The sequence below is a fragment of the Hypanus sabinus genome, chromosome 22 (genome assembly GCF_030144855.1).
Source record: "Hypanus sabinus isolate sHypSab1 chromosome 22, sHypSab1.hap1, whole genome shotgun sequence".
NCBI classification, from domain to species: Eukaryota; Metazoa; Chordata; class Chondrichthyes; order Myliobatiformes; family Dasyatidae; genus Hypanus; species Hypanus sabinus.
This window is the reverse complement of record NC_082727.1, coordinates 64,655,468-64,683,464: the sequence shown is the minus strand read 5'-3', so window position 1 is coordinate 64,683,464 and position 27,997 is coordinate 64,655,468. Positions and strand designations below refer to the sequence as shown.

Here is a 27,997-nt window from a genome sequence, read left to right as displayed (position 1 = left end):
AGGTTCGTAAACTGACCCGATCATGAGATGTCCTTGTATACCAAACGTGAGACAATGGGACTGTTAACTGTCCTGAATTGCCACAATGCCACCAGATACCATGTCAGTTTATTTTGTTAATTAATGCATGATGTTGTACCATCATGTAATAATTAACCATCAACACGCTGGAAACTGTACACCCAGAGGCTGCCTTCATCAACGCCAGAGACTTTAATTGAGCGTTGCTGACGCAAATCTCTCCAAAGTTTTGTCAGCACTCGTGGAGATAACACACTTGCCCACTGCTACATTCCCTTCTGCAACACTCACAAAGCTCTCCCACGCCCAGCTTTTGAGAAATCAGATCACTCTTTGATCTGCTTCTGCCGACGTACAAGCAGAAGCTGAAACAAGAGCCGGCCAGCCATAGTCAAAACCATCCACTGGTGATCTGACCAATCGGTCTCCATGCTGCAGGACTGCTTCGATGACATCAACAGGAATGTCTTCCACGATGAGGATGTCTCCAAATTCACCGATAGAGTCCCGTACCTCATCCAGAAGTGGATCACCAATGTTGTCCCCCAGAAGTCGGACAGGGTCTTCCCGAACCAGAAACCCTGGATCAGTAGTTCTGTGCGAGCAGCAGTCCCGTCGCGACATCGAGCTAACATCGCTGGCGATCAACAAGGGCTCAAGAAAAGTAGCTGTGATCTGCGCAAAGCTATCAAGGCTGCGAAACAACAATATAGGGAGAAGACTGAGTCAAGACTTACAACGAATAGTTGTGATGATATGATGGTACAACATCATGCGTTAATTAACAAAATAAACTGACGTGGTGTCTGGTGGCTTAGTGGCAGTGTAGGACAGTTCGCAGTCCCATTGTCTCATGTTTAGCTGATGTATACAAGAACATCTCATGATCGGGGTCAGTTTATAATAGTGACTTGTGGCGAGGGCTGCATACCATCACAGACTTCAAAGCCAAACGCTGTGGTGTCGTCAACACCGCGGCCTCTCTCCCAGATGAGCTCAATGGCTTTTATGCTCAGTTCGATGTCGCTGACTCTGAGCTCCAAGGAAAGCCACCGCTACAGCCTGCAACCTGGTCCCCTCTGAGGCTGAGGTACGCAGATGTTCCCAACAAGTGGACAGTCGCAAGGCTGCGGGACCGGATGGCATCCCAAGGCGAGCACTCAGGATGTACACAGCACAACTGGCAGGTGTGTTTACCAACTTTTTAAATCTCTCCCTCTCCCAGTGTAGGACGCCCTCTGCTACAAATTATCCACCATTGACCCTGTACCAAGAAAGACCAAGCTATCCTGTCTGAACAACATCCTGTCGCACTCACCCCAATAATAAGTAAATGCTTTGAGAGGCTGAAGCTGGGCAAGGATTATATCTGCAGAGTGAAAAGCCCAAACTTGCTCAACCTATCCACATGAAACATGGTCTCTGACTTACTTGCCTTATGTCTGTACGCTCAGAGATTCAACTCTAACAACGATAGTTCACGGTGCCTGAGTTCTCTGTCCACAGAAACTGAGACCATCCCCTTGGTTTACTGTGGCCCAGCAAAGATATTTGACCATTCAGAGGTGTCTTATCAGTTACAATTACCTCCCACTGTAATCTGGTTTAATTTATTAGAGCCCACTGTCAGACACAAAATGTTGAAGTAAATGATGTCATTGTCGCTGTTGAAGTTATATTGCATTATCTGCTACAACTTTGTTCCTCAGAGATTAAACTTGGTTGAGTTCAGGGTGATTCTGAGAGAGTCTCTAAGAGAGCATCAGCCTGCTTGTGCAGTGAATAAAAAACACTCACACCTACCTGATTCTCTTGTATCTTCAGTAATGTAGTCAGTCACAGTAGCAGAACACACAATGTAGTATTCATTGCAAACTGGGATGGAGAATACCAATGATTCACAATCCTGTGAGCTATGTTCTAGTTCAAGTTTAATTATAATTCAACCATACATGCATATAGCCAAACGAAACGAGATTTGGAACAAGAAGGCAGCAGGAGAGCACCTAAGGATTTCCAGCGGGAAGACATTTTGAGTTCTTGGGGGAAGAGAGAGGCCAGACTACGCAGGCGAGTGACGTCATCCAGTTGAGCACGAACAGTTTAAAAAGAAGGCAGCCATATCCAGCGGGCAGCGTTGGGAACGGGCAGTGGAGTGAAAGGGCTTTGGCTCCACGGGCTTCGGCAGTAACGGGACGAGGTGAGGCAGTTGTTGATTGCAGTGGGAGGTAGTATGTGTGTGAGACCAGTTTTCTGTGGTCAGTGTCAGATGTGGGAGGTCCTGGAGTCTTCCAGCATCCCAGACGGACACATCTGCACCCGGTGCATTGAGATGCAACTCCTAAGGGACCGTGTTAAGGGAACTGGAGCTGCAGCTCCATGACCTTCGTCTGGTCAGGGAGAGTGAGGAGGTGATAGAGAGGAGTTACAGACAGCTGGTCACTCTGGGGCCACGGGGGGACAGAGAAATGGCTCACAGTCAGGAGAGGGAAGGGGAAGAGTCAGGTACTAGAGAGTACCCCTGTGGCTGTACCCCTTGACAATAAATACTCCTGTTTGAGTACTGTTGGGGGGGGGGGGGCGACAGCCTACCTGGGGGAAGCAACAGTGGCCGTGCCTCTGGCCGTGCCTCTGGATCATTGGGACCTCTTTTGGGGCGGGTGTGACCTGTACGAAAAGGACGGGTTACACTTGGATCCCAGGGGACCAATATCCCGGTGGGGAGGTTTGATAGAGCTGTTGGGGAGGGTTTAAGCTAGTTTGGCAGGGGGGTGGGTATCAGAATGTGAGTGCAGGGATTGAGGTAGAAGGACAAGGGCATGATGCTAAGAGTTCTGAGTTAATGAGGAAGGACAGGCAGGGGACAGAACATAATTGTAGCCAGTTAAAGGGGTTGAAATATGTCTATTTCAATGCTAGGAGTATTAGGAACAAGGAGGATGAACTTAGAGCATGGATTGGTACGTGGAACTATGATGTTGTGGCCGTTACTGAAACTTGGTTGGAGGAAGGGCAGGATTGGATGATGCAGGTCCCGGGGTTCAGGTGTTTTAAAAGGAATAGGAGGGAAGGTAGAAAAGGGGGTGGGAGTGGCATTGCTGGTCAGGGATAGTTTCACGGCTATAGAAAGGGAGGATGCTGCAGAAGGAGTGTCCACGGAGTCAGTCTGGGTGGAAGTCAGAAATAGGAAGGGATTGATCACTGTGCTGGGAATAGTCTATAGCCCAAATAGCCCTCGGAACACCGAGGAGCAGATAAGCAGGCAGATTTTAGAATGGTGCCCGAAATACAGGGTAGTAGTTATGGGTAATTTCAACTTCCCTTATACTGACTGGCACCTCCTGAATGCAAGGGGGATAGATGGGGCTGAATTTGTCAGGTGTGTTCAAGAAGGATTCCTGACACAGTATGTGGACCGGCCAACGAGAGGAGAGGCTATGCTGGATCTAGTTCTGGGTAATGAACCTGGTCAGGTGATAGACCTCTTGGTGGGGGAGCATTTTGGTGAGAGTGACCACAACTCCCTTAGCTTCAGCATAGCTACGGAAAGGGATAAAATCAGACAAAATGGTAAAGTGCTTAACTGGGGAATGGCTAACTTTGAAGGATTGAGGCAGGAACTAGCAAGAGTAAATTGGAAACAGATGTTCAAAGGGGAAAGCACAGAAATAACGTGGGAGAAGTTTAGGGACCACTTGAGCTGGGTTCAGGATAGGTTTGTCCCACTGAGGCAAGGACAAAATGGTAGAAAAAGGGAACCGTGGCTGACGAAACATGTGAGGCAACTCATCAAGAGGAAAAAGGAAGGACATGTTAGCTATAAGAAGCAGGAAGTAGGAGGGGCTTATGAGAAATATAGGGTAGCCAGGAAGGAGCTAAAGAAAGGACTTAGGAGAGCTCAAGGGGTCATGAAAAGGCCTTGACATGTAGGATTAAGGAGAACCCCAAGGTGTTCAATGTGTATGTGAAGAATAGGAGGATGATGAGAACGAAGGTGGGACCGCTAAAGGATAAAGAGAGCAACATGTGCCTGGACGCAGAGGAGGTTCGGGAGGTCCTAAATGAATACTTTGCTTCAGTATTCACAAGTGAAAAGGATCTTGATCAGGATGAGGTTGAAGTTGAGCGGGCCTGTGTGCTGGACAATGTGGAGATTAAGGAAGAAGAAGTGCTGGATCTTCTTAAAACATTAAGATTGATAAATCCCCAGGGCCGGATATGATACACCCCAGGTTGTTGTGGGAATTGAAAGAAGAGATTGCAGGAGCATTAGCCATGATCTTTGAATCCTCTTTGGTTGCAGGGGAAGTGCCGGAGGACTGGAGAATGGCAAATGTAGTTCCTTTTTTTTTAAAAAGGGAAATAGGGAGAAACCTGGGTACTATAGACCGGTGAGTCTTACATCAGTGGTATGCAAACTACTGGAAAGGATTCTTAAGGATAGGATCTATGAGCATTTGGAGAAGTACAGTCTACTCATGGATAGTCAACATGACTTTGTGAAGGGAAGATCGTGCCTCACAAGCCTGATTGAGTTTTTGGAAGAGGTAACAAAATGGATGTGGTCTACATGGACTTCAGCAAAGCATTTGACAAGGTCCCTCATGAGAGACTCATCCAGAAAGTCATGAGGCATGGGATAAGTGGAACCTTGGCTGTTTGGATAAAAAATTGGCTTAATGGAAGGAAGCAGAGGGTAGTTGTGGAAGGAAAGTATCCTGCCTGGAGGTCGGTGACTAGTGGAGTGCCACAAGGATCTACCCTGCTATTTGTGATTTTTATAAATGACCTGGATGTAGAGGCTGAAGGATGGTTGAGTGTGCGGATGACACGAAGATTGGAGGAGTTGTGGATGGAGCTGTAGGTTGTCGAAGGTTACATGAGGATATAGACAGGCAGCAGCGTTAGGCAGAAAAATGGCAGATGGAGTTCAATCCAGGTAAGTGTGAGGTGATGCATTTTGGAAGGACAAACCAGAAGACTGAGTACAGGATTAATGGTCAGTACTTAAGAGTGTGGGTGAATAAAGGGACCTTGGGGTTCAAATCCATCCATCCCTCAAGGTCGCTACACAAGTTGATAGGATAGTTAAGAAGCCCTATGGGATGCTAGGATTAATTAACAGGGAGTTTGAATTCAAGAGTAGAGTAGTCATGTTGCAATTCTACAAATCTCTGGTGAGACTGCACTTAGAGTATTGTGTTCAATTCTGGTCACCTCATTATAGGAAGGATGTGGAAGCTATGGAGAGGGTGCAGAGGAGATTTACCAGGATGTTGCCTGGATTGGAGAACAAGTCATATGAAGCAAGTTTAGCAGAGCTGGGACTTTTCTCTTTGGAGCATAGAAGAATGAGAGGGGACTTGATAGAGGTCTACAAGATTATGAGAGGCATAGATAGGGTGGATAGTCAGTACCTGTTTCCCAGGGCACCAATAGCAAACACCAGAGGGCATATGTACAAAATTAAGGGAGGGAAGTTTAGGGGAGACAGCAGTGATAAGTTTTATTACACAGAGGGTTGTGAGTGCCTGGAATGACTTGCCAGGGATGGTGGTGGAGGCTAAAGCATTAGGGGTATTTAAGAGCCTCTTGGACAGGCACATGGATGAAAGAAAAATGGAGGGTTATGGGGTAGTGTGGGTTTAGTAGTTTTAATGATTATATGGGTCAGCACAACATAGAGGGCTGAAGGGCCTGTACTGTGCTGGAAACAGCATTTCTCTGGTGTCAAGGTGCAAAGCACATTACCAACAGCACACTATATATAGCATATATAGTTACGATTTCAAAAAAAGGTGCAGTCACAAAGAAAAGAAGAAAAAATATACTATAGCCCAAGCCTCTGGCATGACTGTAGGTAGTCCTGGTTCAGCTTGTTCTTCCACTGGGTGAACACCAGAGGGCACCACCAGACGAACACCAGAGGGCTGCACCGGGCGAACACCAGAGGGCAACACCTACATTGGGGGAACACAGGAGGGCATCTCCAACAGTCTTCAATCACTGACCTCTTAATCTGGGATTATGCTGTACATCTGTGTTCTAGATTCCCGCTGCAGGAAAACATCCTCGTGGGGTCTTGCCAAGCTCCTTAAGAATCACACCCTCCAAATTCTGATGCATAACTTCTTTTTTCCAGTGGATTGTGATGGAACAATCGAATCCCCTTCTTCACTCCCCCTCCCACCTCACTCCCAACTTCTGCCTTCTAAGTCTAGAGTGTAGTGTGATTTATGTTACATTCTGGGTTGAATGATACAGTTATAGGAAGTTGGCTGGGCACTTCAGATAAGAATTAATCCTTGAGAACTTTGATTTCATGTACCGAATGTCTCGCATGATGTAAGAACCAGGAAAGGACTTGAAATGTGATCTCCGCCCTGACCTTGAAAATTGGCCACAGTGTGACTATTTTAGCATGATGCCATAAATTAATGCTATTATTCTGTTGCCTTAAGCCCAAGTACTGGCTGGTGGTTGAAAAAATTCACTTTAGATATAACTCTTACCATTACAAGAAACTTGTCTTGTGCACCATCAGTCTGAGCTATATTTGAAATGAAGTCCCAAGTTACTGTCTAACTCACTACATCACCCATTGCTTTTTTCCCCTCATAATTTAATTCTCCTTTAGTTCCTTTGCCAAAAATTGAAATCCCTGCATGCTAGTGATGCACATCTGGAATATTCCCTATTATTTATTGACACTAATAAAATCCCTGAACCTCAGATATTTCTACAGGAATGGCAGTTGGCAATATCACAGTCACATCACAGTCTAAATATATGAGGTGGCTCTTAAATTATTCCAGGAACGTAATTCCAAAAAATGGAAAGAGGAGAGATTGTTCAAGGCACTTGTTTCCAGCTAACATTCTTTTTAGGCAGGTCCTTAAACCTTGCCTGTGCAATCTTCAAGCTTAAGTTTAACTGTCATTCAACCAACATGAATTTCCATAAATACAGGCAAATGGAACAGCATTCCTCTGGGGCCAAGGTGAAAAACACAGGACCAACAGTCACACACAGCACCAGACATAAAAAGCACATATAAGATAGCAGTAAAATACAGTCACACACAAAAAAAAATCCGAGTCCCTGAGTCCATGAACATTGTAGCAGTCTGCAGTCGAATACAATACAGCTTGTCTTCTGTTGAATGAACACTGGGGGACAGCACCGATTCCTCTGGCTCTCCTCGATGGTTGCAAACAGGCAGCACCACAGCGTGAGGCCTAGTCCTTGCTACAAGTTTAATGTACATACACTGTACACACAATAACACAAAAAATAGCAGTAGGAGTAGGACACCATTAAGTGAAGTCATGACTAATCTGTGCAGTGATTGACTGTACCTGTTCCACATAATCTTGCTCTTTCAAATATTTTATCTTTCTCTACCTTTAATTTATCAATGATCTGGCCTTCATCAGCCCTGGGACAGAGAATTCCAGAGAATAAATTTCTACACACTTAGTTTTGGATGGTTTCCCCTTTTCTGTGTGGCCATGGTTTCTTGTTCATGACTTTCACCAAAAAAAATACCTCAGCATTAAACCTGTAAACTTCGCCATGGATGGCCGCAAGGCCGGCTATGAAAGCAGGACAGTTGGGCATGGGGCCAGCAACCCCATCCTGTAAAATCCCAGTTCTACAGAAACACCAATAGAAGTTCCAAAGATTTCATCCCTGAGCGATGAAGGATCTTCGCCTAGAAGACGTATGCAGTCAGGGGGTGAAAGCAAACCACAGGGTTGATCAGCCTATCAGCCCAGGACAGGGGGTTCTTGTGGACTACGCCCCAGCAGAGCTGATGGGCTTAAGAAGAAGAATCAACCCTGTCAAACTCCCTGAGCAACTTGTACATTTGAGTAGATTCACCCCTGATTCCTAGGAATACAGACCACACTGTCTTGCCTTCCTTGATAGATCAGCCTGCTCATCCCAGGGGTTAGTCTGGTGAAACAAACAATCTGCTGGAAGAACTTTTAACAGGTCGAGCAGCATCTGTGTGAGGAAAGGAATTGACAAAGTTTCAGCCCAGGTCTGCATTAGGGTCTCGCTGGTTTCTTCCGACAGATAGTTTGTTGCCCCAGATTGCCGCGTCTGCTGACTCTTGTGCCTCCACTAGTCTGCGGAATCTCCTTCAGATTGTTTCTAAAGCTATGTGTCTGTTTCAGGAAAGGGGACAAAAACTGTGCACAATATTTCAGGTGTGTTCAACTGTAACTTCTTGTACTTGGTTTTGTGAAAACAAAGGTACCCTTAACTACCTGTTGGACCTGCTTGATAACTTTCTTGTGATTCGTAAACTAGAGCACCTGTAGCCATTTGAATTCTGTGTATATTCTCTATTCATTTAGATAACTAGCCATTTAAAAACAAATATTTAGAGATACAGCTTGGTAACAGGCCCTTCCGGCCAAACGAGCCCCCGCTGCCTAATTACACCCATGTGACTAATTAACCTACTGCCCCCTATGATTTTGAAATGTGGGAGGAAACCGGAGCCCCAGAGAGAACACACAGGGTCATATGGAGAATGTACAGTCTCCTTACGGACTGTGGCGGAATTGAACCTGGATTGCTGGTTCTGTCATAGTTTTACTGTCATATTACGCTCCATCTGTCAGCTTTTCGGCCAGTCATTCCATCCGGTGAGAGAATCACAATGCCCACGTTACAACATGCCCTTCCACCTCTGTTCCTGCTTTGGCAAACCTCGCGTTTTGTTCCCTCTGTCTGCTCATTAATGTAAGTGTAGATGTCCAATGTTTGATTTGTGCTTCTTAGCGAGTGTTACTCTTTGCAAGTCTGCACAAAATGATTCCCGGATTGAAAGGATTAATGCCTAAGGAGCGTATGATGGCTCTGAATCTGTACTCAGTGGAGTTTAGAAGAATGAGGGAGGGATCTCATTGAAACCTATCAAATGTTGAAAGGCCTAGATAGAGTGGATGTGGAGAGGGTGTTTCCTATGGTGAGGGAGTCTAGGATCAGAGGACACAGCCTCAGAATGGAGGGACATCCATTTAGAATGGAGATGAGGAATTTCTTTACCACAGAGTGGTGAATGTGTGGAATTTGTTGCCATAAGCAGCTGTGAAGGCCAAGTCATTTGATGTATTTAAAGTGGAGCTTGATAGATTCTTGATTGGTCAGGGCAAGTGTGTGTACATAAATATGGAGCGAGAGGGAAGGAGAGAATATGAACGTGGATGTAAGTGGCACGAAAATATGGAGGCAGTTTTCATGGGTTCATTGTCTATTCTGAAATCTGAAGGAGGATGCTGGGAAGAAGCTGTTCCTGAAACATTGACAAAATGGCTTCTGAACCTCCTCCCGAGTGGCAGCAATGAATACCAGGCATGCCCTGGCTGCTGGGGTCCTTCATGATGGAAGCTGCCTTTTTGAGGCAGCTCCTTTTGAAGATGCCCTTGAATGTGGGGAGACTGGTGCCCGTGATGGAGCTGACTGAGTTTAGAACTTTCTGTGTCTTTCCAGTCCTGTTCAGTGGCTCTCCGTATCAGACAGTGATGCAACCAGTTACAATTCTCCCCAACGTACATCTGTAGGAATTTGCTGGAGTCTTTGGTGACACAGCAAATCTCCTTAAACTCCTAATAAAATATAGCCACTGACGTGCCTTCTTTGTAATTGCTTCAATATGTTGGGCCCAGGATAGATCTTCAGAGATGTCGACTATCTTGTGAAACCTATGGAAACTGCAAAGCAACTTAGAGCTAATTTAAACTTTTTTACATTTAGGTACTGCCTACAAAGAGCTTCATAGAGGCAATCTCCGAACCAAGTCATAGTCACCTTATTTTAACATTCTTTTATAAAATGTCCATTTTATAATACATAATTTCTTATTTTGATATATAAAATCTCTTAACTAATCCAAAGTATGTTTGCTTCTGTCGCATATGCATCAAATTTAAAGTGGGCTTAAATATGTGGATCTCTCATATTGCTCAGTAACAATTGTTCCTCGGTAGGTATTCTGCTAGTCCATGTCTTGTAGGTGCCTGCAGTTTCTGCAGAGTGTCCTTTACTCAACTCCACCTTGCTCATTAACTCCTGATGCTGCCCTTACACTGAACCATTATGTATTGAGACTGAAGCTGGATCTTGTTTCTCAAGGGCTGTCATGCTATAGGTAAGTGCTTATAGAGAGCCTAGAATGTGATTGTTTTGTTAAAATAGGTTAGCCAGGAGTTGGGGAACAACGGTGAACCAGAATCAAGGAGAAAGAGACATTTGGAAAGTTGTCTCTCTGCCCTTCATTGCCTTCTCATCCATCAGTGCATGTCTGCATTAGTTTTTAACATCAGTTTAAATGCACCCTTGCTGTCCGATGCATTGATTTTTTTCTTCATATTTTATAATTAAAATGAAGTTAAATAAACTTTTAATCAGATTACGTGTAATATTACCTCTTTATAAAACTAAATATTACATGCTTCAGTTGCTAAGGAGCAAAGAACACAAAATATATTTTTAGTTGTTGAAGAGGAGAAGTGTGAGTTCTAGGCAGATCATCAGTAAGAAGATAATTAAAAAAATAATGAGGATTACTGGCCCCATCATTGAACTGCTCCCACAACCATATAACCATATAACAATTACAGCACGGAAACAGGCCATCTCGGCCCTTCAAGTCCATGCTGAATGCTTACTCTCACCTAATCCCACTGACCCGCACTCAGCCCATAACCCTCCATTCCTTTCCTGTCCATATACCTATCCAATTTTACTTTAAATGACGACACCGAACCTGCCTCTACCACTTCTACTGGAAGATCATTCCACATAGCTACCACTCTCTGAGTAAAGAAATTCCTCCTTGTGTTAGCCCTAAACTTTTGCCCCCTAACTCTCAACTCATCTCCTCCTGTTTGAATCTCCCCTACTCTCAATGGAAAAAGCCTATCCACGTCAACTCTATCTATCCCCCTCATAATTTTAAATACCTCTATCAAGTCCCCCCTCAAGCTTCTGTGCTCCAAAGAATAAAGACCTAACTTGTTCAACCTTTCCCTGTAACTTAAGTACTGAAACCCAGGTAACACTCTAGTAAATCTTCTCTGTACTCTCTCTATTTTATTGACATCTTTCCTATAATTCAGTGACCAGAACTGTACACAATACTCCAAATTTGGCCTTACCAATGCCTTGTACAATTTTAACATTACATCCCAACTCCTATACTCAATGCTCTGATTTATAAAGGCCAGCATACCAAAAGCCTTCTTCACCACCCTATCCACATGAGATTCCACCTTCAGGGAACTATGCACCATTATTCTTAGATCACCTATGGATTCATTTTTAAGGATTCTTCATCTCACCTTCTTGATATTTATTGCATATCTTTTTTTTTGTATTTGCTCAGTTTTTGTCTCTTGTATTTGCAGATTGGTTGCTGTCAGTCCTGTTGAGTGCAATCTTTCATTGATTCTAATGTGTATCTTCTATTTACTCTCAACGTCCGCAAGAAAGTGAATCTCACGGTTGTGTATGGTGGCATATATGCTCTTTGATAATAAATTTACTTTGAACATTAAATGGAAGGGACATCAATCAAATATTATCTTCAGGCAGCCTCTAAATCTAATCTAGGTGATGAAAGCTTGAATTAGAGAAACATTGCTTAAGGCAGGCATGGGTAAACTACGGCCCGGGGGCCATATGCGGCCCGTTAAGCTTTTTAATCCAGCCCGCAGAACTTGATGAAATTATATTAATAATCCTTGTTAAAGTTTTTTCCCCGCAATTCTGGCGTTTTCCCAATAGATGACGCACTCTATATACATTGACCTTTGTTGAGGTGCAGCGTATTACTCCACATTTGCGCTTTACTCTTTGTTCGGCTCAACCTATTTGTGTGAACAGGCGTTCAGCGTCATGAACATCAACAAAGCCAGCCACAGATCCAAGTTAACTGACCAACACCTCAGATCCATCCTGAGAATCACCACAACAAAACTAAATCCAGACTTTGATGCGCTGGCTAAAAAGGGAGACCAACAACACTGTTCCCACTGAAATTAAAAATAAGTTTCTTCGTTGTGTTATGTAAAAAATGCATTTGAAAATATTTTTTTCAATAAGCCTTACATGTTACATGTCATTTCTGTTAAGTGATGGACATGAGTAGTGCGCAGGTGCACGTACGTTCTCAAAATAAAAAATGCGCTCCAGATCAAATAACGCGCTCCGCATACTGGCGCGCTGTCACTGTTCTGTCTTTGTGCTGGTCGTTGTTGAGTTTTGGCACAGGGGACAATTGAATAAGAAGGAGCAGGACAAGTAGACCTGCATCTCCTACCGTTTTTGAAATAAAGACAGTCAGGAGGAGAGTGATGATGATAATATCTTGAAGGATAACAGAATTTTCAGTGCTTTAAAATAATAACTGTTGCTATTAAAAAAAGCTGTATTTTATTCATTTAATTTTCGGTGTTTTAAAAGTCATTTCAATAAATAGCTAAATACCATGGGACTTCAAAGACATATATTTTGTTATGCATTTGTTCATTTTCATTTGAAATTAAAGCACATGTTTTCTACATATCCCATGATATTTTATTTTCTCTTATGAGGTGTATTACCAAAACACTCTGTCCATCTGCTCCTGGTCCAGCCCCCCTGTCAAATTTTAGAACCCTTTGTGGTCCACAAGTCAAAAAGTTTGCCCACCCCTGGCTTAAGGTAATTTATTGCAAATTTTTAAAGGATTGAGACAATCTGCTGCACAGCAGTGTGCAGTGAAAAGTGTTTTAGATCTTGTACCTAAGAAAGTGGGAGAATGAAGGTGAGGAACAGGATCTGATGTCCTTTGTGTGTTTTAATAAGATTTTTACAAGATTCTTGATTGGACACGGCATCAAAGGTTACATAGAGAAGGCCAGGAACTGGGGTTGAAGAGAAGACAGTAAAAAGGATCGGCCATGATTGAATGGCGGAGCAGACTCGATGGGCCAGATGCCCTAATTCTGCTCCTATGTCTTATGGTCTTATTCAAATACTACAAGAAGCTTTCCCTAAACAATGCCAATAATAATTTTGACCCATCACAAGCAAGAGAAAATCTGGAGATGCTGTAAATCCAAGCAACACACACAAAATCCTGACAAAGGGTCTCAGTCCTAAATATCGACTGTTTATTCTTTTCCATAGATGCTGCCTGGCCTGCTGAGTTTCTCCAGCATTTGTGTGTGTTTCAAGGATTTTTCCCTGTCAATTCCATTTAATTTTTTCTATTGGTAGTCTCGAGCACCTAGAAAATGATCCTCTGATCACACAATTAAGATTCACAATGAAGCCAAGTAACAGTAAAACCTTGAATATCAGCATTCTCATTGTATGCAAATCTAATGGTTTGGAATAAAACATAGGAGCAAGATTGTGATTGTGGACTTCAGGAAGGGTAAGACGATGAAGCACATACCAATCCTCATAGAGGGATCAGAAGTGGAGAGAGTGAGCAGCTTCAAGTTCCTGGGTGTCAAGATCTCTGAGGATCTAACCTGGTCCCAACATATCAATGTAGTTATAAAGAAGACAAGACAGCAGCTATACTTTATTAGGAGTTTGAAGAGATTTGGTATGTCAACAAATACACTCAAAAACTTCTATTATTGTACCATGGAGAGCATTCTGACAGGCTGCATCACTGTCTGGTATGGAGGGGCTACTGCACAGGACTGAAAGAAGCTGCAGAAGGTTGTAAATTTAGTCAGCTCCATCTTGGGCATGAGCCTACAAAGTACCCAGGACATCCTTAGGGAGTGGTGTCTCAGAAAGGCAGTGTCCATTATTAAAGACCTCCAGCACCCAGGGCATGCCCTTTTCTCACTGTTACCATCAGGTAGGAGGTACAGAAGGCTGAAGGCACACAGTCAGCGATTCAGGAACAGCTTCTTCCCCTCTGCCATCCAATTCCTAAATGGACATTGAATCCTTGGATACTACCTCACTTTTTAATATCTAGTATTTCTGTTATTTGCACAATTTTTTAATCTATTTAATATATGCATACTGTAATTGATTGATTTATTTATTATTGTTTTATTTTGTTATTTTTCTTCTAGATTATGTATTGCATTGAACTGCTGCTTCTAAGTTAACGAATTTCACGACACATGCCGGTGATAATAAACCTGATTCAGATTTGATCATTGAGACAGCTCTGCCATTCCATCATGGCTAATTTAATTTCCCTCTCAACCCCATTCTCCTTCCTTCTCCCCTTAACCTTTGGAAACTTGTTAATTTAGAACCTGTCAACCTCTCCTTTAAGTTTACTTAGTGACTTGGTGTCTACAGCCACTTGTGTCAATGAATTCCACAGATTCACCACCCATTGACTCTAGAAATTCCTCCTGAACACTGCGCTAAAGGAACATCCTTGACTTCTCTGCTGGCACATCAGACGCACCACGCTCTATCACTGTACTTTCCCACACCAGGGCTCTGTGTCCATACACTTTTCAACTCACCAGGGCCTCCTCCACCCCCCCCCCCCCCATACTCCCTTTCAATCTCAGCTGTCGTTTCCCATTGATCCATATAAACTCACCAAGTCTCCATTTTGCCACACTCTCCTTATGCTCACTTCAACAAAGTGAATTGAAGTCTGTTGGGCCATGAAACAGATTACATTCAACTGGCCAGATATTTTGCCATTCCAGCATCAGGTTGTCAGATTATTGGAATTATTCTGCATTAAAGCAGGTTTACTATTATTATGTTCTCCATTACATTTGGGTACTGGAAATCACATTAAACAATTTTGAAGTGATCTTTCTTGAATAACATTGATCCACTAGAGGGCATTTGAGGCCCTGTGTTGGTAGGACTCGACCATGACTGTAACATTCCAGCTGTCTATAGACGACAGTATTCATTGGCTATCCTCGGAATGGCCAGGAGGGGGCAGCAGAAACTCACTGCAATGCTTTCAGCATACCTTTATTTAAATGTCTGTCTGCTTCTCCTCTGTACCTAATACCCATTACCAGTTCTGAGATGATGTCTATCCTTTATCATTTTAATGATTGAATTAAATTTATTTCCTTCCTGGCTACTCCTTTTAAAATTTGTTTTGCATTTATGTAATCAATATAACTGACTTCCTTCCTTTTTATTTATATTAAGTATGTGGAATAACAGAATGCAGCAGTACAATGAAATTTCTGTAAGTGACCAGTCTGTAAAACCTACAGTATAATCTCCATATCTGACTAGTCTGTAAAATTTACAGTAAAGTCTCCTTATCTGACTAGTTCGTAAAATCTACAGTAAATCCCCTTATGTGACTAGTCTGTAAAATCTCCTTATCTGACTAGTCTGTAAAATCTACAGTAAAATCTCCTTATCAGACTAGTCTGTAAAAGCTACAGTAAAATCTCTTTATCTGACTAGTCTGTATAACCTACAGTCAATCTCCTTATCTGACTAGTCTGTAAAATCTACAGTAAATCTCCTTATCAGACTAGTCTGTAAAAGCTACAGTAAAATCTCTTTATCTGACTAGTCTGTATAATCTACAGTAAATCTACTTATCTGACTAGTCTGTAAAATCTACAGTAAAATCTCCTTATCAGACTAGTCTGTAAAAGCTACAGTAAAATCTCTTTATCTGACTAGTCTGTATAACCTACAGTCAATCTCCTTATCTGACTAGTCTGTAAAATCTACAGTAAATCTCCTTATCAGACTAGTCTGTAAAAGCTACAGTAAAATCTCTTTATCTGACTAGTCTGTATAATCTACAGTAAATCTACTTATCTGACTAGTCTGTAAAATCTACAGTAAATCTCCTTATCTGACAAGTCTGTAAACTCTACAGTCAAATCTCCTTATCTGACTAGTTTGTAAAATCTACAGTAAATCTCCTTATGTGATTAGTCTGTAAAGTCTACAGTAAATCTTATCTGACTAGTCTGTATGATCTACAGTAAATCTCCTTATCTAACTGGTCTGTATGATCTACAGTAAATCTCCTTATCTAACTAGTTTATAAAATCTACAGTAAATCTCCTTATGTGACTAGTCTGTAAAATCTACAGTAAATCTTATGACTATTCTGTAAAATCTACAGTAAAATCTCCTTATCTGATTAGTCTGTATAATCTACACTAAAATCTCCTTATTTGACTAGTCTGTAAACTCTACAGTAAAATCTCCTTATCTGAATTGACTGTATAATCTACAGTCAAACTCCTTATCTGACTAGTCTGTAAAATCTACAGTAAATCTCCTTATCTGACTAGATTGTAAAACCTACAGTAAAATCTTCTCTCAATAGTCTGTAAAATCTACAGTAAAATCTCCTCATCTGCCTAGTCTGTAAAATCTACAGTAAAATCTTATCTGACTAGTCTGTAAAATCTACAGTAAAATATCCTCATCTGACTAGTCTGTAAAATCTACAGTAAAATCTTATCTGACTAGTCTGTAAAATCTCCTTATCTGACTAGTCTGTATAATATACAGTAAAATCTCCTTATCTGACTAGTCCGGGGGTCGGCAACCTGCGGCTCCCGAGCCATTTGTGGCTCTTTCACCTCTGTGCTGCGGCTCCCTGTGGCTTTGGGAAATAATTGGTCAGTATTTAATTAAAATGTATTTTATGTTAGTTTGTTAGCTTTTGAAATGTAATTCTAAATTTGAAGATTATGGTGATCTTGTACAATGTAAGTGTGGCGACACATCCGAAACGGCTCTCAATTAGCCAGCATTCCGGCTAAGGGAGATTGCCTACGGGGGTTTGTGAGTACGTGTCTTTTGCAGCATCTGCGTCCATGGGGGCTGGGTTGAGGGAGGCTTAGAAGCAAGGCTGTTTAGTTCGAATAAAGTTATTCGACTGCAGTTTACTGACTGCCTGAACACACCGCTGCAACGTGTTTTTATCGCTATTAATATACGTCACCACTGCCAATACCTGACACCCGCCAGTGCGCGATTTCTTTAATTTTTCGATCCAAGGTAAGCCAACTATGGAGAATTCTAAAAAAAGAAAAGTGACTGAAGAAAACAGAACGTTTAATGATACGTGGACAGATTCATTTGCTTTCACTGTTGACGAGACTGGTTTACCGGTATGCTTAATATGCAATGAGAAACTAGCAAACAACAAAAAGTCAAATGTCGCAAGGCATTTCCAGAGTAAACACGCAGCCTTTGCTCAAAAATATCCGGATGGAGATGAGAGAAAAAAAGCCGTTTCGGAACTGATGCGGAAGGTTGATCTGAGCAAAAATCATTTCCAGAAATGGATGAAGTCAGGAAAATCAACGACATACGCCAGTTATATTGCCGCTCAGGAAATAGTCAGGCACGGGAAGCAGTTTACAGATGGTGAATATATAAAAGAATCTTTCATTAAGATTTCAGAACATCTATTCACGGACTTTAAAAACAAGAGTGAAATTGTGCAGAAAATCAGGGATATGCCCCTCTCTGCAAAGACTGTCAAAGACAGAACCATAAAAATGGCAGAAGACATCACAAGACAGCAAATTAAAGACATCAATTCAGCTGTGGCCTACTCGATTGCCTGTGACGAGTCTAAAGACAAAGGCGATATTGAACAAATAGCGTTGTTCTGCCGGTATGTAAACTCTGCCGGGCCACAGGAAGAACTGATTGAGTTGATACCTCTAAAAGACCAAACACGGGGGGAGGACATCTGTGAGGCTGTCTTGAATTGTTTAAGAGCCAAAGGAATAAAGACCACCCATCTGGTGTCAGTAGCTACTGATGGGGCTCCGAATATGACGGGAACGCACAAGGGATTTGTGGCTTTACTGCAGAAGTCGCTGGACAGAAAGCTGCTGACTTTTCACTGCATCTTGCACCAAGAGGCACTGTGCGCTCAAACATTTCCTCCGGAATGCACAGAAGTAATGGATGTTGTCATTCAGATTGTCAATAAAATAATGGCAAAAAGTTTAAATCACCGTCAATTCCGTTTGTTACTGGACGAGATGGAAAGCGCATATTCTGATCTCCTGCTGCACAACAAAGTCCGGTGGCTGTCCAAAGGGAAGGTGCTGAAACGCTTTGTCGCGTGTCTGGAAGAAGTGAAAACTTTCCTGGGCAGCAAAGGGCTCAACTTTCCTGAGCTGGAACAGCCAGAGTGGCTGGAAAAGCTACACTTCATGGTAGACATGACAGCGCACCTGAACACGCTGAACACAGCTCTTCAGGGGAAAGGACGCACAGCCCTGCACATGTTGGAGGATGTCTTGGCATTCGAGCGCAAGTTGACAGTGCTTGCCAGAGATTTACAGAAAGGCACTTTGTCTCACTTCCCCAATTTGAGAGAGTTCAAACAAGGTCACGACATGATAATTTCGGAGTATTTACATTCTGCAATCATCGCAATGCAAACATCGTTTGGGAAACGCTTCTGTGAGTTCAGAGAGGAAAAAAACACATTATCCTTCCCGGTCACTCCCTTAAGCATCGATCCTTCCCTACTGAATACGACTGCATTGGCAGGTGTGAGTCAACCTGATCTTGAGATGGAACTGGCCGACATAGCCGACAAAGACATATGGGTGTCCAAGTTTAGACGCTTGACAGCAGACCTTGAAGATGTTGCCCGTCAGAAGGCCGTTCTTGCTCAGAATCACAAATGGAGTGATATTGAAAACCTTCCAAATCCGGACCAACTTGTGTTTGAAACATGGAATGCTGTGCCCGACATTTATGTAAACATGAAAAAGTATGCGCTTGGAGTCCTGTCGATCTTTGGATCCACATATGTATGTGAGCAGGTGTTCTCCAACATGAACTTTATTAAAAACAAACATCGCGCATGCTTCACAGATGACAGCTTGCGATCCTGTGTAAAGATGAAGGTGACGTCATACAGCCCTGATGTGCAGACGCTGTGCGCTGAGGTCCAGGAGCAGAAATCCCATTAACCAAGTATGATAAATATTTTAATTGCCTATTATTTTATGTATATTCATATTTTTTCATTGTTCAGTGAAATAGTCCTTTTATTTTTCAGGCTGACAGCTGGCTGATGATATTTTTGGTTTGCTGCTGGCGGAAAATTTAAGTTCGGCGTTTTTCATAAATACAAGAAGGACTCAAATAGACATTGAGTATTTTACTTAAAAGTAACTTTCAACCCAACGTCTTTTTTTCGGAGTTCAAAATGTTTTTGTTGCATGCAGAAATGTAATTTCGTTTTCTCTGCAGGAGTTCATCAATTTCATAAATGCAACACATTATAGTTTGTTTATACATAGCATAAAGGCAAAAAAAACGTTGTATGCAGTGTTATTTCATTTTAAATGTCAAACGGGTTTTGCGGCTCCCAGTGTTTTCTTTTCTGTGGGAAACGGGTCCAAGTGGCTCTTTCAGTGGTAAAGGTTGCTGACCCCTGGACTAGTCTGTTTAAATCTACAGTAAAATCTCCTTATCTGACTAGTCTGTTTAAATCTACAGTAAAATCTTATCTGACTAGACTGTAAAATCTACGGTAAAATCTCCTCATCTCACTAGTCTGTAAAATCTGCTTATCTGACTAGTCTGTAAAATCTACAGTAAAATCTTATCTGACTAGTCTGTAAAATCTACAGTAAAATCTCCATATCTGACTAGTCTGTAAAATCTACAGTAAAATCTCCTCATCTGACTAGTCTGTAAAATCTCTTTATTTGACTAGTCTGTAAAATCTACAGTAAAATCTCCTTATCTGAGTAGTCTGTAAAAGCTACAGTAAAATCTTCTCTCACTAGTCTGTAAAATCTACAGTAAAATCTCCTCATCTGACTAGTCTGTAAAATCTACAGTAGAATCTTATCTGACTAGACTGTAAAATCTACGGTAAAATCTCCACATCTCACTAGTCTGTAAAATCTGCTTATCTGACTAGTCTGTATAATATCTGCAGTAAAATCACCTCATCTGACTAGTTTGTAAAAATCTCCTTATCTGACTAGTCTGTAAAATCAACAGAAAAATCTCCTTATCTGACTAGTCTCTAAAATCTACAGTAAAATCTTATCTGACTAGTCTGTAAAATCTACAGTAAAATCTCCTTATCTGACTAGTCTGTATAATATACAGTAAAATCTCCTTATCTGATTAGTCTGTAAAATCTCCTTATCTGACTAGCCTGTAATATCTGGAGTAAAATCACCTCATCTAACTAGTCTGTAAAATCTACAGTAAAATCTCCTCATCTGACTCGTCTGTAAAATCTACAGTAAATCTCCATATCTGACATCTGTATAATCTACAGTAAATCTCCTTATCTCACTAGCCTGTAATATAAAATCACCTCATCTAACTAGTCTGTAAAATCTACAGTAAAATCTCCTTATCTGGCTAGTCTGTAAAATCTACAGTAAAATCTCCATATTTGACTAGTCTGTAAAATCTACAGTAAATCTCCTTATCTGACTAGACTGTAAATCTGCTTACCTGACTAGTCTGTAAAATCTGCTTATCTGACTAGTCTGTATAATGTACAGTAAAATCTCCTTATCTGACTAGTCTGTAAAATCTACAGAAAAATCTTATCTGACTAGTCTGTATAATATACAGTAAAATCTCCTTATCTGACTAGTCTGTAAAATATACAGTAAAATCTCCATATCTGACTAGTCTGTAAAATCTACAGTAAATCTCCTTATCTGACTAGTCTGTAAAATCTACAATAAAATCTTATCTGACTAGTCTGTAAAATCTACGGTAAAATCTCCTCATCTGACTAGTCTGTAAAATCTACAGAAAAGTGGGGTGTGGGTCATTATGGACTGGACGAGGAGGTGAAGTGGGCTGTGTGTCTGTATGGACTGAAGGAGGTTAAGTGTGCTCTGGGTCAGTATGGACTGGAGGAGGTGGAGTGGGCTGTGGGTCAGTATGGACCTGAGGAGGAGGTGAAGTGGGCTGTGGGTCAGTATGGACTGGAGGAGGTGGAGTGGGCTGTGGGTCAGTATGGACTGGAGGAGGAGGTGAAGTGGTCTGTGGGTCAGTATGGACTGCAGGAGGTGAAGTGGGCTGTGGGTCAGTATGGACTGGAGGAGGTGAAGTGGGCTGTGGGTCACTATGGACTGGAGGAGGTGAAGTGGGCTGTGGGTCAGTATGGACTGCAGGAGGTGAAGTGGGCTGTGGGTCAGTATGGACTGGAGGAGGTGAAGTGGGCTGTGGGTCAGTATGGACTGGAGGAGGTGGAGTGGGCTGTGGGTCAGTATGGACTGGAGGAGGTGAAGTGGACTGTGGGTCAGTTGGACTGGAGGAGGTGAAGTGGGCTGTGGGTCAGTATGGACTGGAGGAGATGAAGTGGGCTGTGGTTCAGTATGGACTGGAGGAGGTGAAGTGGTCTGTGGGTCATTATGGACTGGAGGAGGTGTAGTGGACTGTGGGTCAGTATGGACTGGAAGAGATGAAGTGGTCTGTGGGTCATTATGGACTGGAGGAGGAGGTGAAGTGGTCTGTGGGTCAGTATGGACTGGAGGAGGTGAAGTGGGCTGTGGTTCAGTATGGACTGGAGGAGGTGGAGTGTGCTGTGGGTCAGTATGGACTGGAGGAGTTGAAGTAGACTGTGGGTTAGTATGGACTGGAGGAGGAGAAGTGGGTTGTGGGTCAGTATGGACTGGAGGAGGAGAAGTGGGCTGTGGGTCAGTATGGACTGGAGGAGGAGGTGAAGTGGGCTGTGGGTCAGTATGGACTGGAAGCGGTGAAGTGGGCTGTGGGTCCGTATGGACTGGTGGAGGTGTAGTGGACTGTGGGTCAGTATGGACTGGAGGAGGTGAAGTGGACTGTGGGTCAGTATGGACTGGAGGAGGTGAAGTGGGCTGTGGGTCAGTATGGACTGGTGGAGGTGTAGTGGACTGTGGGTCAGTATGGACTGGAGGAGGAGGTGAAGTGGGCTGTCGGTCAATATGGACTGGAGGAGGTGAAGTGGGCTGTGGGTCAGTATGGACTGGAGGAGGAGGTGAAGTGGGCTGTTGGTCAGTATGGACTGGAGGAGTTGAAGTGTGCTCTGGGTCAGTATGGACTTGAGGAAGAGAAGTGGGCTGTGGGTCAGCATGGACAGGAGGAGGAGGTGAATTGGGCTGTGGGTCCATATGGACTGGTGGAGGTGTAGTGGACTGTGGATCTGTATGGACTGGAAGAGGTGAAGTGGGCTGTGGGTCAGTATAGACTGGAGGAGGTGAAGTGGGCTGTGGGTCAGTATGGACTGGTGGAGGTGTAGTGGACTGTGGGTCAGTATGGACTGGAGGAGGTGAAGTGGGCTGTGGGTCAATATGGACTGGAAGAGGAGGTGTAGGGGACTGTGGGTCAGTATGGACTGGATCAGGAGGAGAAGTGGGCTGTGGGTCAGTCTGGACTGGAAGAGGTGAAGTCTGCTGTGGGTCACTATGGACTGGAGGAGGTGAAGTGGGCTGTGGGTCAGTATGGACCTGAGGAGGTGAAGTGGTCTGTGGGTCAGTATGGACTGGAAGAGGTGAAGGGGGCTGTGGGTCAGTATGGACTGGAGGAAGTGAAGTGGGCTGTGGGTCAGTATGGACTGGAGGAGGAGGTGAAGTGGGCTGTGGGTCAGTATGGACTGGAGGAGGTGAAGTGGACTGTGGGTCAGTATGGACTGCAGGAGGTGAAGTGGGCTGTGGGTCAGTATGGACTGAAGGAGGTGAAGTGGGCTGTGGGTCAGTATGGACTGCAGGAGGTGAAGTGGGCTGTGGGTCAGTATGGACTGGAAGTGGTGAAGTGGGCTGTGGGTCAGTATGGACTGGAGGAGGTGAAGTGGGCTGTGGGTCAGTATGGACTGAAGGAGGTGAAGTGGGCTGTGGGTCACTATGGACTGGAGGAGGTGAAGTGGACTGTGGGTCAGTATGGACTGCAGGAGGTGAAGTGGGCTGTGGGTCAGTATGGACTGAAGGAGGTGAAGTGGGCTGTGGGTCAGTATGGACTGCAGGAGGTGAAGTGGGCTGTGGGTCAGTATGGACTGAAGGAGGTGAAGTGGGCTGTGGGTCACTATGGACTGGAGGAGGTGAAGTGGACTGTGGGTCAGTATGGACTGGAAGAGGTGAAGTGGGCTGTGGGTCAGTATGGACTGGAGGAGGTGAAGTGGGCTGTGGGTCAGTATGGACTGGAAGAGGTGAAGTGGGCTGTGGGTCAGTATGGACTGAAGGAGGTGAAGTGGGCTGTGGGTCAGTATGGACTGGAGGAGGTGAAGTGGGCTGTGGGTCAGTATGGACTGGAAGAGGTGAAGTGGGCTGTGGGTCAGTATGGACTGAAGGAGGTGAAGTGGGCTGTGGGTCACTATGGACTGGAGGAGGTGAAGTGGACTGTGGGTCAGTATGGACTGCAGGAGGTGAAGTGGGCTGTGGGTCAGTATGGACTGAAGGAGGTGAAGTGGGCTGTGGGTCAGTATGGACTGGAGGAGGTGAAGTGGGCTGTGGGTCAGTATGGACTGCAGGAGGTGAAGTGGGCTGTGGGTCAGTATGGACTGGAAGTGGTGAAGTGGGCTGTGGGTCAGTATGGACTGGAGGAGGTGAAGTGGTCTGTGGGTCAGTATGGACTGGAGGAGGTGAAGTGGGCTGTGGGTCAGTTTGGACTGGAGGAGGTGAAGTGGACTGTGGGTCAGTATGGACTGTAGGAGGTGAAGTGGGTTGTGGGTCAGTATGGACTGGAGGAGGTGAAGTGGGCTGTGGGTCAGTTTGGACTGGAGGAGGTGAAGTGGGCTGTGGTTCAGTATGGACTGGAAGTGGTGAAGTGGGCTGTGGGTCAGTATGGACTGGAGGAGGTGAAGTGGTCTTTGGGTCAGTTTGGACTGGAGGAGGTGTAGTGGACTGTGGGTCAGTATGGACTGGAAGAGGTGAAGTGGGCTGTGGGTCAGTATGTACTGGAGGAGGTGTAGGGGACTGTGGGTCAGTATGGACTGGAGGAGGTGAAGTGGGCTGTGGGTCAGTATGGACTGGAGGAGGAGGTGAAGTGGGCTGTGGGTCAGTATGGACTGGAAGAGGTGAAGTGGACTGTGGGTCAGTATGGACTGGAGGAGGAGGTGAAGTGGTCTGAGGGTCAGTATGGACTGGAAGAGGTGAAGTGGGCTGTGGGTCAGTATGGACTGGAGGAGGTAAAGTGGGCTGTGGGTCAGTATGGACTGGAGGAGGTGAAGTGGGCTGTGGGTCAGTATGGACTGGAGGAGGTGGAGTGGGCTGTGGGTCAGTATGGACCTGAGGAGGAGGAGAAGTTGGCTGTGGGTCAGTTGGACTGGAGGAGGTGAAGTGGTCTGTGGGTCAGTATGGACTGGAAGAGGTGAAGTGGGCTGTGGGTCAGTATGGACTGGATCAGGGGGAGAAGTGGGCTGTGGGTCAGTCTGGACTGGAAGAGGTGAAGTGGGCTGTGGGTCAGTATGGACTGCAGGAGGTGAAGTGGGCTGTGGGTCAGTATGGACTGGAGGAGGTGAAGTGGGCTGTGGGTCAGTCTGGACTGGAAGAGGTGAAGTGGGCTGTGGGTCAGTATGGGCTGGAGGAGGTGAAGTGGGCTGTGGGTCAGTATGGACTGCAGGAGGTGAAGTGGGCTGTGGGTCAGTATGGACTGGAAGAGGTGAAGTGGGCTGTGGGTCAGTATGGACTGCAGGAGGTGAAGTGGGCTGTGGGTCAGTATGGACTGCAGGAGGTGAAGTGGGCTGTGGGTCAGTATGTACTGGATCAGGAGGAGAAGTGGGCTGTGGGTCAGTCTGGACTGGAAGAGGTGAAGTGGGCTGTGGGTCAGTATGGACTGGAGGAGGTGAAGTGGGCTGTGGGTCAGTATGGACTGGATCAGGAGGAGAAGTGGGCTGTGGGTCAGTCTGGACTGGAAGAGGTGAAGTGGGCTGTGGGTCAGTATGGACTGGAGGAGGTGAAGTGGGCTGTGGGTCAGTATGGACTGGATCAGAGGAGAAGTGGGCTGTGGGTCAGTATGTACTGGAGGAGGTGTAGGGGACTGTGGGTCAGTATGGACTGCAGGAGGTGAAGTGGGCTGTGGGTCAGTATGGACCTGAGGAGGAGGAGAAGTGGGCTGTGGGTCAGTATGGACTGGAGGAGGTGAAGTGGGCTGTGGGTCAGTATGGATTGGAGGAGGTGTAGGGGACTGTGGGTCAGTATGGACTGGAGGAGGTGAAGTGGGCTGTGGGTCAGTATGGATTGGAGGAGGTGTAGGGGACTGTGGGTCAGTATGGACTGCAGGAGGTGAAGTGGGCTGTGGGTCAGTATGGTCTGGAGGAGGTGAAGTGGGCTGTGGGTCAGTATGGACTGGAAGTGGGCTGTGGGTCAGTATGGACTGGAGGAGGTGAAGTGGGCTGTGGGTCAGTATGGACTGGAGGAGGTGAAGTGGGCTGTGGGTCAGTATGGACTGGAGGAGGTGAAGTGGGCTGTGGGTCAGTATGGACCTGAGGAGGAGGTGAAGTGGTCTGTGGGTCAGTATGGACTGCAGGAGGTGAAGTGGGCTGTGGGTCAGTATGGACTGGAGGAGGTGAAGTGGGCTGTGGGTCAGTATGGACTGGAAGAGATGAAGTGGGCTGTGGGTCAGTATGGACTGGAGGAGGTGTAGTGGACTGTGGGTCATTATGGACTGGAGGAGGTGAAGTGGGCTGTGGGTCAGTATGGACTGGAGGAGGAGGTGAAGTGGGCTGTGGGTCAGTATGGACTGGAGGAGGTGAAGTGGGCTGTGGGTCAGTATGGACTGGAGGAGGTGTAGGGGACTGTGGGTCAGTATGGACTGGAAGAGGTGAAGTGGGCTGTGGGTCATTATGGACTGGAGGAGGTGAAGTGGGCTGTGGGTCAGTATGGACTGGAAGAGGTGAAGTGGGCTGTGGGTCAGTATGGACTGGAGGAGGTGAAGTGGGCTGTGGGTCAGTATGGTCTGGAGGAGGTGAAGTGGGCTGTGGGTCAGTATGGACTGGAGGAGGTGAAGTGGGCTGTGGGTCTGTATGGACTGGAGGAGGAGGTGAAGTGGGCTGTCGGTCAGTATGGACTGGAGGAGGTGAAGTGGTCTGTGGGTCAGTATGGACTGGAGGAGGTGTAGGGGACTGTGGGTCAGTATGGACTGCAGGAGGTGAAGTGGGCTGTGGGTCAGTATGGACTGGAGGAGGTGGAGTGGGCTGTGGGTCTGTATGGACTGGAGGAGGAGGTGACGTGGGCTGTGGGTCAGTATGGACGGGAGGAGGTGAAGTCGGCTGTGGGTTAGTATGGACTGGAGGAGGTGGAGTGGGCTGTGGGTCAGTATGGACCTGAGGAGGAGGAGAAGTTGGTTGTGGGTCAGTTGGACTGGAGGAGGTGAAGTGGTCTGTGGGTCAGTATGGACTGGAAGAGGTGTAGTGGACTGTGGGTCAGTATGGACTGGAGGAGGTGAAGTGGGCTGTGGGTCAATATGGACTGGAAGAGGAGGTGTAGGGGACTGTGGGTCAGTATGGACTGGATCAGGAGGAGAAGTGGGCTGTGGGTCAGTCTGGACTGGAAGAGGTGAAGTCTGCTGTGGGTCACTATGGACTGGAGGAGGTGAAGTGGGCTGTGGGTCAGTATGGACCTGAGGAGGTGAAGTGGTCTGTGGGTCAGTATGGACTGGAGGAGGTGGAGTGGGCTGTGGGTCAGTATGGACCTGAGGAGGAGGAGAAGTTGGCTGTGGGTCAGTTGGACTGGAGGAGGTGAAGTGGTCTGTGGGTCAGTATGGACTGGAAGAGGTGAAGTGGGCTGTGGGTCAGTATGGACTGCAGGAGGTGAAGTGGGCTGTGGGTCAGTATGGACTGAAGGAGGTGTAGTGGACTGTGGGTCAGTATGGACGAGGAGGAGGTGAAGTGGGCTGTGGGTCAGTATGGACTGGAAGAGGTGAAGTGGGCTGAGGGTCAGTATGGACTGGAGGAGGTGAAGTGGACTGTGGGTCAGTATGGACTGGAGGAGGTGAAGTGGGCTGTGGGTCAGTATGGACTGGAGGAGGAGAAGTGGGCTGTGGGTCAGTATGGACTGGAGGAGGTGAAGTGGGCTGTGGGTCAGTATGGACAGGAGGAGGTGGAGTGGGCTGTGGGTCTGTATGGACTGGAGGAGGAGGTGAAGTGGGCTGTGGGTCAGTTGGACTGGAGGAGGTGAAGTGGGCTGTGGGTCAGTATGGACTGGAGGAGGTGAAGTGGGCTGTGGGTCAGTATGGACTGAAGGAGGTGGAGTGGGCTGTGGTTCAGTATGGACTGGAGGAGGTGGAGTGGGCTGTTGGTCTGTATGGACTGGAGGAGGAGGTGAAGTGGGCTGTGGGTCAGTTGGACTGGAGGAGGTGAAGTGGTCTGTGGGTCAGTATGGACTGGAAGAGGTGAAGTGGGCTGTGGGTCAGTATGGACTGGAGGAGGTGAAGTGGGCTGTGGGTCAGTATGGACTGGAGGAGGTGAAGGGCTGTGGGTCAGTATGGACTGGAGGAGGTGAAGTGGGCTGTGGGTCAGTATGGTCTGGAGGAGGTGTAGGCTACTGTGGGTCAGTATGGACTGCAGGAGGTGAAGTGGGCTGTGGGTCAGTATGGACTGGAGTAGGTGAAGTGGGCTGTGGGTCAGTATGGACTGAAGGAGGTGGAGTGGGCTGTGGTTCAGTATGGACTGGTGGAGGTGGAGTGGGCTGTGGGTCTGTATGGACTGGAGGAGGAGGTGAAGTGGGCTGTGGGTCCTTTGGACTGGAGGAGTTGAAGTGAGCAGTGGGTCTGAATGGACTGGAGGAGGAGAAGTGGGCTGTGGGACAGTATGGACTGGAGGAGGTGAAGTGTACTGTGGGTCAGTATGGACTGGAGGAGGAGGTGTAGTGGGCTGTGGGTCAGTATGGACTGGAGGAGGTGAAGTGGGCTGTGTGTCAGTATGGACTGGAGGAGGAGAAGTGGGCTGTGGGTCAGTATGGACTGGAGGAGGTGAAGTGGGCTGTGGGTCAGTATGGACTGGAGGAGTTGAAGTGGGTTGTGGGTCAGTATGGACTGGAGGATGTGA

The 27,997-nt window shown here is 45.7% G+C and overlaps 2 protein-coding genes across 2 annotated transcripts in view; both read left to right on the top strand.

Moving 5' to 3' along the window:
- The window catches only part of LOC132379687 (PDZ domain-containing protein 8-like), a 127,230-nt gene that overhangs the window by 90,163 nt on the left and 9,070 nt on the right, over window positions 1-27,997 (top strand). The gene's annotated exons all lie outside the window — the stretch shown is intronic.
- LOC132379802 (collagen alpha-1(XXIV) chain-like) lies at window positions 451-27,190 on the top strand. The gene is made up of 3 exons (XM_059948085.1): window positions 451-685; window positions 24,248-24,906; window positions 25,447-27,190. Exons 1-3 carry the CDS (start codon window positions 451-453, stop codon window positions 25,594-25,596), a joined length of 1,044 nt encoding a protein of 347 aa, XP_059804068.1. The 3' UTR covers window positions 25,597-27,190.

Bases quoted from the DNA above. Each gene is read 5' to 3' on its own strand.
- LOC132379802 (XM_059948085.1), top strand. From the start codon at position 451: ATGCTGCAGGACTGCTTCGATGACATCAACAGGAATGTCTTCCACGAT. The intron at 686-24,247 runs GTAGCTGTGATC...GGACCTGAGGAG, and splicing joins TCAACAAGGGCTCAAGAAAA to GAGGAGAAGTTGGCTGTGGG. The intron at 24,907-25,446 runs GTGAAGTGGGCT...CCTGAGGAGGAG, and splicing joins GTCAGTATGGACTGGAGGAG to GTGAAGTGGTCTGTGGGTCA.